Source organism: Halictus rubicundus, chromosome 10, assembly GCF_050948215.1.
Source record: "Halictus rubicundus isolate RS-2024b chromosome 10, iyHalRubi1_principal, whole genome shotgun sequence".
In the NCBI taxonomy this organism is placed as follows: domain Eukaryota; kingdom Metazoa; phylum Arthropoda; class Insecta; order Hymenoptera; family Halictidae; genus Halictus; species Halictus rubicundus.
The window spans coordinates 10,233,780-10,249,060 of NC_135158.1; the positions used below are offsets into that span (position 1 = coordinate 10,233,780).

The following is a 15,281-nucleotide window of genomic DNA, read 5'->3' on the forward strand; positions in this document are numbered from 1 at the left end:
TCTTCCATTAATGTCTCCATCAATCAAGCTGCAACGGATCGTGTGGCACGTGTTATTGGATTTCATCTAATACATCCGATCCTCGCATCAAATGTGCATATATTTATATGTTTACACTGGTAAATGATCCTTGTCTACCGGAGAATAGAATCAGCAATGTGTGACATACAGTGAATTCTCGATATATGTTAACAACACGGGTCTTGCCAGCGTCGTGTATCGTCCAGGAGACATACCCGAGCCGTGTTATGTTTACACGAGGGCATACCCCGCGGTAGTGGGGATAATTCCGTGACGTTTATCGTCCAGGCCTTGACGACATATATAGAGAAATCACTGTATGCACATAATAAAATCTATTTTTGTTTTCATTGTTTTCATCCTGTCGAACGATCGACAATTTATACGATTTTTATAGAATTTGAAGTAACAAAAGTATTTAAATAAAAGAAAGTACAATGAGAAGTTTTACCAAAAGTCGCGGATACTGTGCACGCACTAAAATCTCCACTCTAGTAGCGGTACTAGTTCATACTCACCCCGGTATCGTAGCACTTTCCGAAATGAAATAGAAAGAAAGTAATTTTCGCAGGCTAGTGAATCGTTGTTGCACTTCGAATCCATGATCAATGCGTATGGAAAGATTGAAGCGAAGGTACTGGTTGCAACAGCTGCTGGTACAGGTGTGGCTCATTTGAATTTTACGCGGAACAGATGGTCCATTTCTTCTTGGAGGCATTGTCCGTCGTTCGGAGAAGCGCATTGGTTTTCTAATATAAACGCCACATTTCTGTTACTCGAACGCTGTAATTTATACGCACGTCATTTCCAAAAATTGCATACCTACCTTTAGCTCCGAACGTTACAATTTGTCAAGCAAAATACCTCCACCATTATGACCAATAATATTTGACGGCTCACAGTTCGTAAACGCCAATAAACTAAATTTACTCGCACAGCAAATCATACAATTGCGTTTAAACGCGACGTTCGTTGTATTTTGAAATGATGTATTGTATATTAAATACACAAATCATTCCTGCATTGGCAACAAAGAGCACCGATAACTTTGATTCTCGCGTTTACCTTAATTCCACCGTTTCTTTGCCGAAAGTACAATGAAACCAATCGGTCCGCGAAACAGATACAGTCACATAGTCCCCCGAAGGACTTGAAAGTTTATTTCATCGGCTTGTAATGAATTCGTGTAATTAACAGAACTCGTATGAAACTGCAATACGCTTAAAATTCCCAGCCGTAGAACAGGCACGCAACAATAGTAACTGCAGATGTTGCTTTCCAAGTTGGTCGCTTTATATGCAATTCGAATTGCCTCGTACGTTCCTATCGCCATATACGCGCGCGTCGGTAATCGTTGCGCGTTCATGTTTACCTAAAAGTTTCAGTTTTATCGCGGTCGGAGAAGTTCGTCACGTAAACCAGCCGCTGGGCTGGGAATTGGCGCACATCTCCGCGCGAGTTTTCACATATAGGAAAACGACCAGCGTCGCAAATGAGATCGTAAACACGAGAATGCGATCGAAAAGAAACCGGACTGTGTCAGTCTCCTTGAAACAGTATTGAATAAAATGGTATAGCCGGATAAGGGGATGAAACGTGCCCCTAAACCGAATTGATCTTTCCTCACACCGTTCGATAGGACATCCAAAGAAAACCCTCGGTGGCAAGTTTCAAGTCGGTACCCCTACCGCAAGGGTAGTTACAGGGTGAGCACGGTTTACTGCATTATGCTCCATTTCTTCTGTTTTGCTTGGCGAAAAATTACGAAAAAATTCATGAACATCCTACCCGATAGCATACACGACTGTGATTTTTTTCCGAATTTTCGGCTAGTCGGTACCCCTAGCGCAAGGGTGGTTAGAGGTTTAGTACGGTTTACTGCATTATGCTCCATTTCTTCTGTTTTGCTTGGCGAAAAATTACGAAAAAATCCATGAACATTCTACCGGATAGCATACACGACTGTGATTTTTTCCCGAATTTTCGACCGCGAAATCGATTTTTAAAAAATTCCGGAAGCTATTGCTGATTTTATATTGGAATTCTCGGATGGTGAAGTTTATATTGTAGTGGAATCTTATTATTTTTAAAAATCGATTTTGCAGAGAAGTGTGGAGAAATTATTAGAGGGAGTCTGGGTTCGTTTTGATAACACCTCGTAAAACCGCGAATAAGAACGCGCTAAGCCGCGCCGTCGTGAATGAAAACGGAATAACGAAATCGCCGACGTCGTTTCTCCCGGGTCTCAATGAATCAATCGAAATTGCATCGTAGATACACACGGTAAACGAGCCACACCCGTTATTACGAAACAGGAGAAAGAAGAAAGAATAGAGGGCAACGTGAAAAGAGAGAGGTTCCACCGAAGTGGTAACGACGTTGGTACTGGGTCACGATGGCTTCGTGTACCGTTCGTAACCGCGTCAAAAACGCTAGAATTTTCTCTTCTCCTCTTTCATCCTACCACTTCATATCGTAATATTGCCATGGCGGGCTCAGGATGCGTTAAATTTGACGGAGATACTATTGTTAAGCTCTCAGGAAAGAAAATAGAAACCTCTTTTCGTAGATGGAGAATTTCGTATTGCAATAAATTGCTCCAAATGCAGGATAATTTAAATATCGGATTGTCCTACAAGTTCTTTTTGTTAATTTTTTATCACATTCTAAGTTTTCGCTCATTTATTAAGAAAATTATGTTTCCTTTCTAGAACGAATTCTAAGGAAGCTGTAGAAGTGCAGAATAGTGCACTTCTATGGCTTTTACTACAAAAATTAATAAATTTTTTGTAGAACCAGGGAACATAAACGAAAAAGAATTTATGTGTCTATAATCTTTATTATTTTACAAACATTTTCAATTTTTCGAGAAAGTAGGAAACTATTGATCGTACGTGATATCTTTATTATTACTTAGTGTGTCAATTAAGTTCTCGCTCCATCTGACGAAAACATATATCAAACAATATATGTATAATGCGTACATGAATAATATTTCGTTTCAGGATCGTGCCAGGAACCTAGCGGACCGATTCACATCCACGACTACGTTAACAGTAAATATCAGAGACGATGATGATCAGGATCCCTCCTTCATATACCAAGGTTGTATGCTTCTGGATGGGTCTTGCATCAACCCGGAATATTCAGCTTCGGTAATTAGATTTATTTATTGAATAAGAAAACCTTCAACTTCTACTTTCTAAAGTATTTATAGAAATTATTTTCCTACAGAATTTTTTACTGACTTTTAATTAAGTATTGATGCCTTATGATATTCTTCATTTTTGCTTCAGAAAGAAGCTGTTAAAATATTGATAAATCAAATAATGTAACCTAACCTTGAAATCTTGCATCCTGCAACTTGTTCGTGTACGCACTAACAAATTGTATCGGATTCATGAAACACGAAATGTAAACACTGTGTTTACCGTATACAATGAACCTATACGAGCCATCTATAATCATCCATGCAATTACATTGATTGATCACTCACGTGTTTATTGGATCGAGATCGTCCCAATAGCTCCACCATTGTCTCGCAGTACTAAAGTATAAAATCATGGAAATTCAATCAATTGCATATTGAACAATCCTTAACTTTGACGTGAAAATATTATTTCATTATCGATTTGTATTATGGAATTTCTAAAAATTCTGTCCAAAAACTACAGAAATAATTTTGCATATTTATCGCGTATATATAAATGCACAGCTACGAATCATTCCACGTCCCTAATTACATTCCAACGTTATCTCAACGCGAACTGAGAAGCATCAAGCACAAACACAGGGAAGGATAAAGATTTTCATTTTGAGGCATGACATTATTCTCTAATATAATTAATTTAATTTCAGACGTTCGTTTCTAAAGAGAGAAACATACATTTTCATTCGCGGTATTAAGGATTTTATTACGCTCGTAAATTGTATGTACGCAGTGGTAAACTTTATTAGAGTCTTCATTTTATTGCATCCTAGATATTAGGAAGTGCAGTAAACGCATAAACATTGCCAGCACCGCGAACAACAAAATCACCCGTCCGCAATACGCAACCTATTTCTTATTGTCGCTCTTAAATCTTATGCGACACGATTCTAAGCCATCGTCCAACCGGTTCTCAGTCCAACGCGACTCTATTCTTTTTTCTTCTGTTCAGGTATCGAGCGGAGTGTTATCCGGGATACTTAATATATCGCCGGAGAAAATACAAGCTGTTGATATGGACAGCATCAACGCGCCCATTCATTACTCGTTCCTGAGTGGCAGTCCAACGAATTACCGCGACTTCTTCGAAATCAACCCCAACACCGGCGCGGTGAAGCAAATTAAGGCGGTGGACACCACCGTTACCAAGAAGTTCGACATCATTATCAAGGTGAGCCTGAAAAAGCAGAAATTCAAATTCCGAACTCGTCCGACGACCGTAGGAAATTATTTCAAACGACCAATAGATTTATTTAACACTAGATTTACCGGCTATTTAAGTATATCTATTTCTACCAAGACCAGTCAGAATGACTGGTTACCTGGCTGCTTCACTAGCGCGAGTAGGTATTGTCAGTGATAGCCAGTGCAAATGCAATCGGGACTGCGAAACCCTTGACCATATAATATGGCAATGCGAATTGTATAATCCACAAAGACGCAAGTTAACAAAGGCCCTACTTAGTATGGGCCTACAACTACCTCTTAATGTAGACACACTTATAGCGAAGCCAAATATTGAAGCTTGTCTTTATATTCATTCCTTTTTCAAAAATTGCAGTCTACATATTTAGTATTAACGGACATTGTTATCGTATTCAATTGTATTATTATTGTACTCTTCTTGTTCTATCACTGTATTCTATATTATTGTACCCACTTATATTATTATTCCTGTAAAGCAGAATAAACCCAGAAGGGTTTCAAATGCTAAATTAGAAAAAAAAAGAATGACTGGTCTTTAGAAAAAATGCTTAGTGGTGTTTCCAGTCTTTATTTACTTTTAAAAAATGACAAGAAAAGTTGAATAATATTAATTGTAATACAAAAATAGATTTATAGACATTATCAATTAATCAAAAGCTTAATTGTTTGTAGTTCATCGGTCACAATTTTTACATATGTAGATTTTGCTCGGTGTACACTTTCCGCATACACTTTTTTTTGCATATATTGCAAACAGTTGTGGTCTTATTATTATTGCAATATCCTATTTGACACCATTTACGTACAGGAACGGTGCCACTTGAACTTGGCATATTAGTTTCTTGTGGTTTTCCCCTTGAAGTCTGATATTCAGAAGCAAGTTCTTCAGCTAGACGAAACAAAAAGTCTTTCCTTGATATATTTTCACCTGTCGTGTTTTTATACAATATCCAGCAATTTATTCCAGCTGAATCTAAAACATTGAAAAAAACTTGAAGTGGCCACCTTCTGGAACCTGATTTGACAGTGTACTTTCGTACCATTTGGTCAGTGACATCGACGCCAAATTTGGTGTTGTTGTAAAAAGACACAGTTTCGGGTGATCTCTTGTTAGTTTTATCAATTTTTACGTGTTTGTGTTTTGTACCTAGTACAAGTACCTTCTTATTCGGTTTACTCTTGTAAACTGTAAGTGTACATCCACTTGATTCGTACAGCAACGTTGAGAAACGGGCCATGCTATCTTCCTTCTATTTGCAAGATTTCGGGAGTTCCCTCTTGTTTGCACGTATTGTTCCAAGCAACGAAGTATTTTTGGATAGTAATTTTAACGCCAGAGAAAAACTGGTGAAGAAATTGTCCGTTGTTATTGTTCTACGTCAGGGTCCCACTAAAGAAGTGGGGGTGAAGTCACCCGAACGACACCTTCCACTGGCAAGGGCGGATTTTCCCAGGAATCAGCAGAGATGTTCCTAGGGTCTGAGGAACACTTGATAGGGCCAGTGCTAGAAATTTACGAGCCACAACTCAATCAACTCGCCCAAAAGCGAGTCGACCGAGCACGGCCAAGACACTCAAAAACCCCGAGTATCGAGTTCGCACTTACAGATAGCCAAGTGTCCGGGACCCAAGGAGAACCTTACGTGCGGCCCAAAACCCTGAGTAAATATACAATTCCAAGGGCTGCTGGCGTACTGCGTCAGAATCATGATTTTCCCGGAATCATATATTCTGTCCCGAAAAAACATTGCAGTACTTATCAATTGTTGTAGCTGCCCCAATGTCGTTTCATCACATAGAAACATGCACCAGTCATTTTGACTGGTACTGGTATAAGTGTCAATAACAAAAAATATATTTGTTGCGAACACATATAAAATAATATAAAGTTCATAAAACTGATTCTTTAGTTACGGCTACAAAAGTCATGATATCATTTCGGAAAGAAAATGTGCCATGCAGTAGGAATTTTGAATTGAAATTGCAAAACCAGTCATTTTGATCTAGTGTTAAACGCGTATCGTGTATAAATAAAAATTAGTTGGCAACTCGACGCGATCCAAGCCAGATACCCAACCCGATCAAGATGAGTTTCCAATCGCACGCGAAGAGTGTGTTTAACAGTTTGTCTTCTTCTTTTTTTTTTCACGGAAGGCCGTCGAAGTATCCGAAGCGAAGCGATCGGCGACAGCTAAATTGACTATTACCGTGAAGCCAGTCGACAGCAATCCTCCAATTATAACGGCATCGAACATCGAGGGTTTCGTTGATGAAAACGCGCCGATCGGAACAAAGGTGATCGATAAAAATGCGGAGCCCATAGTGCTCACCGTTTCAGACGCTGATTTGGTAAGTGTAATCTTTAAACTTGATCTTCTCCCGTTCGCCGAACCGTGAACGCGATACGAATCGGCCGTTCAATTCGCCCCATTGTTAGGGAATGACGTTCCTCTTTAGCCGTTGCACAGATCCCGTTGCGAGAACCCGAGAAATTAGAAAAATTAGCATGCACGCGTTTCGCGATAGTTTGTTGCATATTTGAGTCGTCCTAGTCTTGTACCTGCGAAATATTCATGCATAAATAGGTTTTATAAAAGAAACGCAATGCGTAAAGATCACCAAGATTTTAATACTCGTAAAAGCAGGATTAACAAAGACGAGATTGTCATCAAACAGAAAAGATGCAAAATGAATAAAATACGCGTTTCTACTTTTTGAAAACGTGCGATTGTACCGCTGTGCTAGCGAGACAGACGTCAGCAATGTCCTTTGAAGGATGTTCCCTTTGAAACGCTCAACTTCTGTCTGTATATTTTTCTCCAATTGCACCCTGAATAAAAATGTATTCTATCTCATGCGTTCATAATAAAATTGAATAGAAACAGCAGAAAACTGTGAAGGCGTTAAACGAATTGAAGCGTGTTATTACGTTATTTCTGACTGATTAAAGTCATCGAAAGGAGAAACCAATCTGAGAGAGAAATCGAGTAATAATATTCTTAAATCTGTTACCATCTTTACATTTTTATATCTCATCTATTCACCTTTAAGACGAATGCATTAAATTCGCAATCGAGTCGTAACAGTGACGCGAGTTAATAAATTGTTGAAAAATAATGTCCAGAGCCCCGAAGATCCGAAGCCGACGTATTCGTTCGAATTAACGACTAACTTCTTCGCAATCGATCCTTCTGGAGTATTGGTCGTGAACGAGGAAAATTTAGATCGAGATCCACCGAGCCCCGGCCGTTTCCGGTTTCAAGTGGTCGCCAGGGAAAAAACGGGAGTCGCAGCTTCCGCGCCATTATCGTTCGTGGTAACTTTGAATGACGTTAATGATAATGCCCCCATGCTCCCTATGACAGCGCCCATCACTGTTCAAGCTGGAGAAACAAAACGGCTGGTCACGAAGGTACGTTTACCGTAATTAGTATCTTGTCATTAACGTCGAAAGTGGAAAAGTTCCTGTGCCACGTATCACAGCCGATGCTTAACTAGATAGAAAATGGACACTGTTTTCTCACGTTCGATCGACAAACACGATTAGCACAAATTTCAATAGAATTAGTCATATCATATGTATTCTGTCAATCTTTAGATCAATAATCAACATTTTAGTACGACAAATAGTCGTCAAGAGCCTGTTCTACCAATTTTTATGTCAATAATAAACATTTTCCACAACTTTTCACAAAGATTGTGAATTCAAAGTGTTCTTTCTATTTTTCTACGGAATTGTATTTCAGTTTTAAATGCAAGTTGCCGTCGATATTACGTTAGTGATAAAGGTCGACTGAGCAACAGTGTCTATTCAATTCGCTTTTAATGATTGCAATCTGACAACGTCCTACTAAATTTTCGTGTTCGACAACGATTGCCTCTCGACTGCCGCAGGAAATTGCAATGATATTTATGGGAGTAGTTGGGAATAGTTGAACCTTAAAAGAGAAGATCCTGTCGAAATAAATTCCGAGGAAGTCGATAAGCAGCGTCCTATTTTCAAGCTTTGAACTTTTTGTATAAGAATTTAGTGATTTGACACACTTCTGTGCCAGTTTATTTGTCCGGGCTGCTGACAACAATGCTGCATCACGGGGCGTAAAAAACTTCAATAACAACTCCCTTTGTCCCCCCTGTACAAGATTTCACTATTAAATTGATTGTGTTCCTACAGTTCTGGCAGTTCGATCAAAACACGGGCAATCTTTGTGTGCCAAGATATCTCATTCCCTTGTATAATAACAATAATACCATTATGTATAATAACATTAGTTTAAAAATACTCGGAGGGACTATTAACAATTATTGAAAGACAATAGGTAATAGTTATTCCAGACAATTTTTTGTGATGGTTTTTTTAAATATTTATCTTAACATTACTTAGTAATAGAAATATAAAGGATATGATTCTACTTGAAAAGTCACAATGAAAACATTCCTAAATTAATCGAACTGGAATATTAGTCAGATGTGTGTGCGTTACTATGTGAAGTAGAAACTGTGAGCCATAGTCAGACACATCATCGTCAAACAATATTTATCTCTTGCGCTATATTTTCCTTTTTTCGAGCCGTCAAAATTCAGTGATTTTTGTTCGGGTTTGTTTTTTTATCTAAACATTGGTTGTTCTTTGACTGCTTCGCCAGCAACGCGTTTGAAAATATTGATTTCCAACAGATCGAAGCAACAGATAATGACGAGGGCGAGAACGCTGAAATAACCTACAGCATCTACCACGTTTCAAACAACGGTTTGCATAAGTTCAAAATTGACCCGAAAACTGGGGTAATCGAATCGGTGAGGAAACTAAATGCGGGCGAACAATACAGTATCACGGTGCAGGCGACAGACAAGGGCGGAAAATATTCGCAAACGATCGTCGAGGTGAACGTAATACCTGGTCCAAACACCAAAAGTCCCGTGTTCCAACAGCCGGTGTACGAGGTGCAGGTCAGCGAAGGAGCTTCGATCAATTCTACGGTCGCGACAATTACTGTAAGTAATTCTTTCATCACGCCTCGCAGTCCACGACAAAATTAGAAAATTCCGAGCGTCTTCATGCACACACTCGTGGCCTGTGGATGTCAAATTATGTGTTTGTAATTGTTTAAAATTTTCCAACGGAATTGAAACAATTTAAATAGATTCTCAGTGAATTTTGAAGCATAGTACGACTAAACTTGTCAAACTGGCGCATTTGTTTTTGCGAAACTGTGCGATAAATCAATACTTTTGGAATTAACTTGCAGGCAGTTGATCCCGAAAATGACCCGGTGTCGTATTCCATTGTTTCCGGCAACGATCTCCGCCAGTTCGTGATCGGCGACAAATCAGGCGTGATCACCGTTATAAGGAAGTTGGACAGGGAAGATTTAACGCGTTATCAACTGGTGAGTTTTCGTCGTCCGCGGTTTTAAGTACTCCCGTAAAGACCTCCTTTTCCGCTCGGTGTACAAGGAAACGCAATCTGTTTCCGTAATTGCTGCACAGGCAATCAATGTTATCCGAAAGCAATTTCTGCCGACAGCTGATAAAAGCCGAGGACTCCGGTGGCCTGTTCAGCTCCGCAACGGTGAACATCAAAGTGACGGACATCAACGACAAAAATCCCGAATTCGTAGACCTGCCTTACGAGTTCACTGTTAAAGAGGGAGAGGCGCGGAAATTGATCGGCCGCGTGCATGCCGAGGACGCCGACGAGGGCATCAACGCCGAGATCACGTATTTCGCGCCGGACGATATTCCTTTCACAGTGGACCCCGAAACCGGGGATATCCTCACAAAAATTGTTCTGGATTACGAGCAAAATGACGTAAGCGATTTGTCCTTTTATGCGCTCGAATTTTTCTGTTCTTGCTCTCCGCTCGACTTCGGTCCAAATAGCCCGAGGGCTGGTTTTCCCAAGCCCAAAATACTTGAGATTGTAAATTTCACATACAATTTTCTTTTTACAATAGATTTTACTTTATTGGTAACGTTTTCAAATTATTTACTGCCTTTTACCCTGAATTTACATTCTATTTAAATCTAAACGGTCTGAGATATGGCTTCTTAAATCAATCAGTTTCAAAAAGTTACCATTCTATACTTGTATTTTACATACAATTTTTGCAACTACTCAAATATTTTATTTCAAATGTAGCGCCACTTCGAAATAAATTTCGAAACATAAAACAGCTTTATTCGTTAGATATTATTTTATACAATAATATGGAACACTTTCTTTTACGCTTCTTTTATGTAAAACTATATGATTAATAGAAAGTATAACGATATGTTGTTTTTTTTAAATCCACATCTAATTGCTATACCAAGCTACGAATATTTGTAATAAACAAGCGGCGATCGAAAAAAATAGAATGTAAAAGGGAACAGGGAACGTTTAATGAAGAACTGTTGAACGAACCTGTGTAAAGAAAATTTTAATTAAAATTCATCTGCATCGAATTTAATTAAGGCACTTTCAATTTGCGGCAAATTAATATACTCCCAGAGACTCAAAGACGGTGCAGTTACAATTAAACCTCTAGCTTCGGTCCGCCTAATGGAAATAACAGTTTATTATTTTCTGTCACGTGAAAGTGCGATTGAAATTTATTTTACTTGTTTCTCATGGAAAATAAGTGAACATTTTTAACATGTGCGATACTTATTACTCCTACGAAGAAAAGCCCCAAATCACATGTCCGATTAAGAGTTCAATATGTTAAATATGTTTCATTGAAACGTGATATGTGATTAAAATCGATATTACGTTTTTGTTTACAGGAATATAAGTTTGTTGTTACGGCGAGAGACGGGGCTCCAGATTATCGTTTGGCCACCGCCACAGTGACCGTGAAAGTTATAGATGTTGAAGACGAAGTTCCCATTTTCCGACAAAGTAGCTACGAGGCTCGAGTTAAGGAAAACGTACCGGATTACACGGTCGCTCAAGTGATGGTAAGTCAATTCAACAAACACATAATAAAAAAACTTAAATTACTTTCTCCAGAATTCAAAAGTTATACTGACGCAAATAAAAAGTTTCTGGAAACTACCAATAGATTGAAAATCAAATTAATTTGTTACATTTTAGTAACATGAAATTAATGTAACATTGCTTTGAGTCGAGACTCAAGGAAAATTAAACAACAACGATACTAAACGAATGAAAATACACGAATTAGATTAAGACACATTTAAAATAAAAACATTAAAAATCATGTACTATTAAATTCAATATTTATAAATAATTATGATATATTGCCTGATTACACGTTTTCATATAAACGAGGAATATTCGAGCAGCTCTTTGATAAATGCAGTAAATAACAGTTTGCGTCGCCAAATTCCGATATAGCTTTGTACGTCGAAAATTCTGGACGAATAATCATCCTCCTGGAACTCGATGTAAACGTGTTTAATTCCAGGCCGATGATCCGGATACAAAGAAGCAAATTACGTACACGATCAAACAAGGGGATACTGAACTCTTCGGTATAGACCCGAAGACTGGAGTGATAAAAACTATTCGGGGTCTAGATTATGAAAGGGAGACTCAACACATCCTCATAGTTGGCACAGAGGAAAACATAAGTGATCTACCGGGCTCCACAACTAGGATTCTGGTCAATGTTCAGGTATTTAAATAATCCAAAAACATGCTCCTCCTCCCAATTGAACCAATTATCCTGAACATTCCTTTGAGGAACGAAATAATTTACGATATTACTACGTATTAAATATCGATTAGAATTAAAATTAGAATTTTAATTATTCAGAGGGTCTAAAAAATGGGTCTAAAAAGTTGGTCATCGTTTAAAAAATTGTTTTCCAAATCTCTGAAAAGAAATCACTCTGACACTCTTCGAAATGGTATTGAGAACAATGCTAATTATAGTAACAAATGGTATTACAATTTCTCGTTATATCAGGACGTGAATGACATTCCTCCGGTGTTCACATCAGTTCCTCGTCCGATTACGTTAGACGATGATGTTCCTATAGGGACGACGGTAATTAATCTGATAGCAACAGACTCGGATGGCACGGCCCCTGGAAATCAGGTGCGTACCTTCGATCGAATAATACGGTAATTTGAAAGAATGATTTTTACTGACTCGTTGATCTAATCAGGTGAGGTATGAGATTATTGGCCGTGGGATAACGAACAAATACTTCGTGATCGATCCGGACACCGGCGTGCTGAGAATAAGGGATGATTTGCGTAAGGAAACCGACACCGAATATCAGGTACCGTTATTCGCTATACCACTCTAAATATCAAACTACAATTCCACGATTAATTACTGGATGGCGGATTTTATGTATTCGTGACAAAAACGCGCAATTTAGAACAATAGAAAGATTAAAAGAATTTAAGACGGTTGATTTTCAACTGAGTAAAATCACTCGAGACAAGCGTCCGACGGCGTCTGATCATAGCCAACCAATTCTACTGCGATGGATCTTTAAGCTCGATTTTCTCGAAAACGAGACGCTAAAGAAAAAAATTGTATTCCTTCATTTCGACTTGTTTTTACATGTAGAATCATCCCCTGCCGGTTGTACCATCCACCCGAGCACACCCTGTATATTTGTAAAAAATGAATCGAACAGAAACTGTTCAAATAAATTTGATTTTATTGCTCATTTATCCGGGAATATTTGTATTTCACAGAGCATTGTAAAATTGTTGCAAAAAGCAATAATCTTATTAATATTTTCAGGTGGACGTGCGCGCCTACGATATGGGAGAGCCGCAATTATCATCGATGACGACAGTGCCGGTTTATGTTCGTCACGTTGCCACCGTGCCCCCCGAAATCGGGCTGGGGTTCGCGGAAAACTCGTACAACGTCGACGTACCGGAGGACGCAGGCGACAACACGCTGATCAAGATAATCACCATCATTAATAGCCATGCCCACGATACCACTCCGTTGAAGTGCGAGATCTACAGCGGCAACGAAAACGGATTATTCGAGGCAAACGTCACAGAGGAGCGGAATTGCGCGCTGATGTTGAAGAAAGGAGCTTTGGATTACGAGACGACGGAATCCTATCAGATCAAGATCAAGCTTGAGTCTTTGTCCGGTCTTTTGAATTCTGGAAGGAACACAACAATGGTACGTGCGGATAAAGCTGTCACATATCTCATTTTATTTATTCCCGAAAGCTTTATGTACGATGTCTCTTCAAGATATCTCTTGTTCGCTTCTTCGCTTGTTGCATGAACTTCTCGGGTATCGGGGTTCATACCTGAATAAATACGGTTAACTATTATAGATAGACAGATAGACAGAAATGTTTCTTCTCCTTTCAATGATTCACCGCGTTTCATTTGGAATCGTTTTTCCAATAGAAATTCTGCTTTTACTTTTTTGGGACAATTTATTTTTCGCACTCTGGCTCTAACGATTCGATCACTGTACAGGAAACTCGCAATAGCCGAAATCCAATAAATCGCAATCTCAGAGGTATATTCGCGACGTGAAAGTTGATTTGAATACTCCGCGTTATTGTTTCGCTAGGAAACGTTCAAAGTCCGTTTATTACGGGTAAAAGATTGACTTCCGCGTGGTGAATCCCGGTCGTGTCTTCGGATTACAGGTGAAAATCCAAGTGCTCGACGTGAACGACAATAAACCGGAGTTCGTGTTTCCCGAGGGAGGTAAAAAGTTATCACGGGGACGTTATTTCGCGGCGATTCCAAGAGGGGCGCAGTTCGCGTCGACGGTGATCCAAGTGAAGGCGAACGACAAGGACAACGGGAAATACGGGAAACTCGAGTACAAGATCCTCGGCGGCCGAGGATCCGATTATTTCGCGATGGACAGCTCATCCGGGATAATTAGGACAACGGCGACGTTCGACAATGTGGATCCGATGGAGCTTCCGTTCAAGTTCGACGTCCGCGTGCGGGACAACCCTAACGTCACCGACAATTTCAACTCGATCGTCGCTCCGGTTATAGTGAATCTGATCGGCGAGGAGAACCTGATGATTCTGGTGGTGCAGGAGGCGGCGCCGGACGCTTTGCAGAAAGAGGCCGATAAAATCGCCGGCATCATCGAGGAGAAGAGCGGCCTGCTGATCGGTATCGACAGGGTCGCGGTGCGGAAGAATTTAACGAGGAACGGCACAATCGAAATGTTCCCGCAAGATTCCGATGTCTGGTTTTACGCCGTCGATCCGGACACCGAAGCCATTTTAGACAGAAATAGCTCGCGAATACAGAGGTAAGTTTCCCCCTTTCCTGTGAACTTTTCAGTTTATGCGTTCGCGGGAACCGTAGTAACTGTTAAAGTTTCTGGAATTGACGGTATCGTAGGACGTAACGTTAGTGTCCCTGTAAATCGAAAAAATTGGGATCAATGGTTTTATTGTGCTTTCTCGAGTTTAACACTAGCTGCCCACTCAGGCTGATATGAAATTGAATTTAGTTCGGTTTTTATTAGAATATATGTTTCCGAGTAAAGAATTTTTCCTGGGAAGCATCTTTAAAATTAGATTGTGGATTTTATGCGATTGTGGAGAATATGTGTATATTTTTTATTCAGCTCGATAGATTGATTAAAGAAAGAAATACATTTCTATTGGGCTTCTGTTGGCTGTAAGTAGCGGAGACAATTTTTATTTTGCATAGATATCCGCAATATATTTACAATTTCAAGAAGTTTAAAGTGGAACATCTGACACCGTTTATTTAACCAGTGGTAGTAGGTTTAATGTTGAATAATAGAGATTAATTTTTAAATCATTGGAGGTCTGTTCTGGTCTTATTGAGTTTTAATTATACGAACCTATTTAATATTATTTTATTGACCTATTTAATTGGAATAACTAGTGCGTGGCTTGGGA

General features: G+C 39.3%; 1 protein-coding gene across 2 annotated transcripts in view; it reads left to right on the forward strand.

Annotated features, from left to right (window-relative positions):
* The window catches only part of Cad99c (cadherin 99C), a 167,996-nt gene that overhangs the window by 145,387 nt on the left and 7,328 nt on the right, over positions 1-15,281 (forward strand). For both annotated transcript variants that reach the window (XM_076794952.1, XM_076794954.1), the window contains 13 exons: positions 3,027-3,176; positions 4,183-4,401; positions 6,591-6,785; positions 7,561-7,848; positions 9,114-9,431; positions 9,686-9,826; positions 9,964-10,248; positions 11,205-11,378; positions 11,849-12,058; positions 12,353-12,484; positions 12,555-12,671; positions 13,148-13,546; positions 14,031-14,659. In XM_076794952.1, coding sequence (XP_076651067.1) covers positions 3,027-3,176; positions 4,183-4,401; positions 6,591-6,785; positions 7,561-7,848; positions 9,114-9,431; positions 9,686-9,826; positions 9,964-10,248; positions 11,205-11,378; positions 11,849-12,058; positions 12,353-12,484; positions 12,555-12,671; positions 13,148-13,546; positions 14,031-14,659 — 3,257 coding nt within the window. The remainder of the gene's footprint in view (positions 1-3,026; positions 3,177-4,182; positions 4,402-6,590; positions 6,786-7,560; positions 7,849-9,113; positions 9,432-9,685; positions 9,827-9,963; positions 10,249-11,204; positions 11,379-11,848; positions 12,059-12,352; positions 12,485-12,554; positions 12,672-13,147; positions 13,547-14,030; positions 14,660-15,281) is intronic.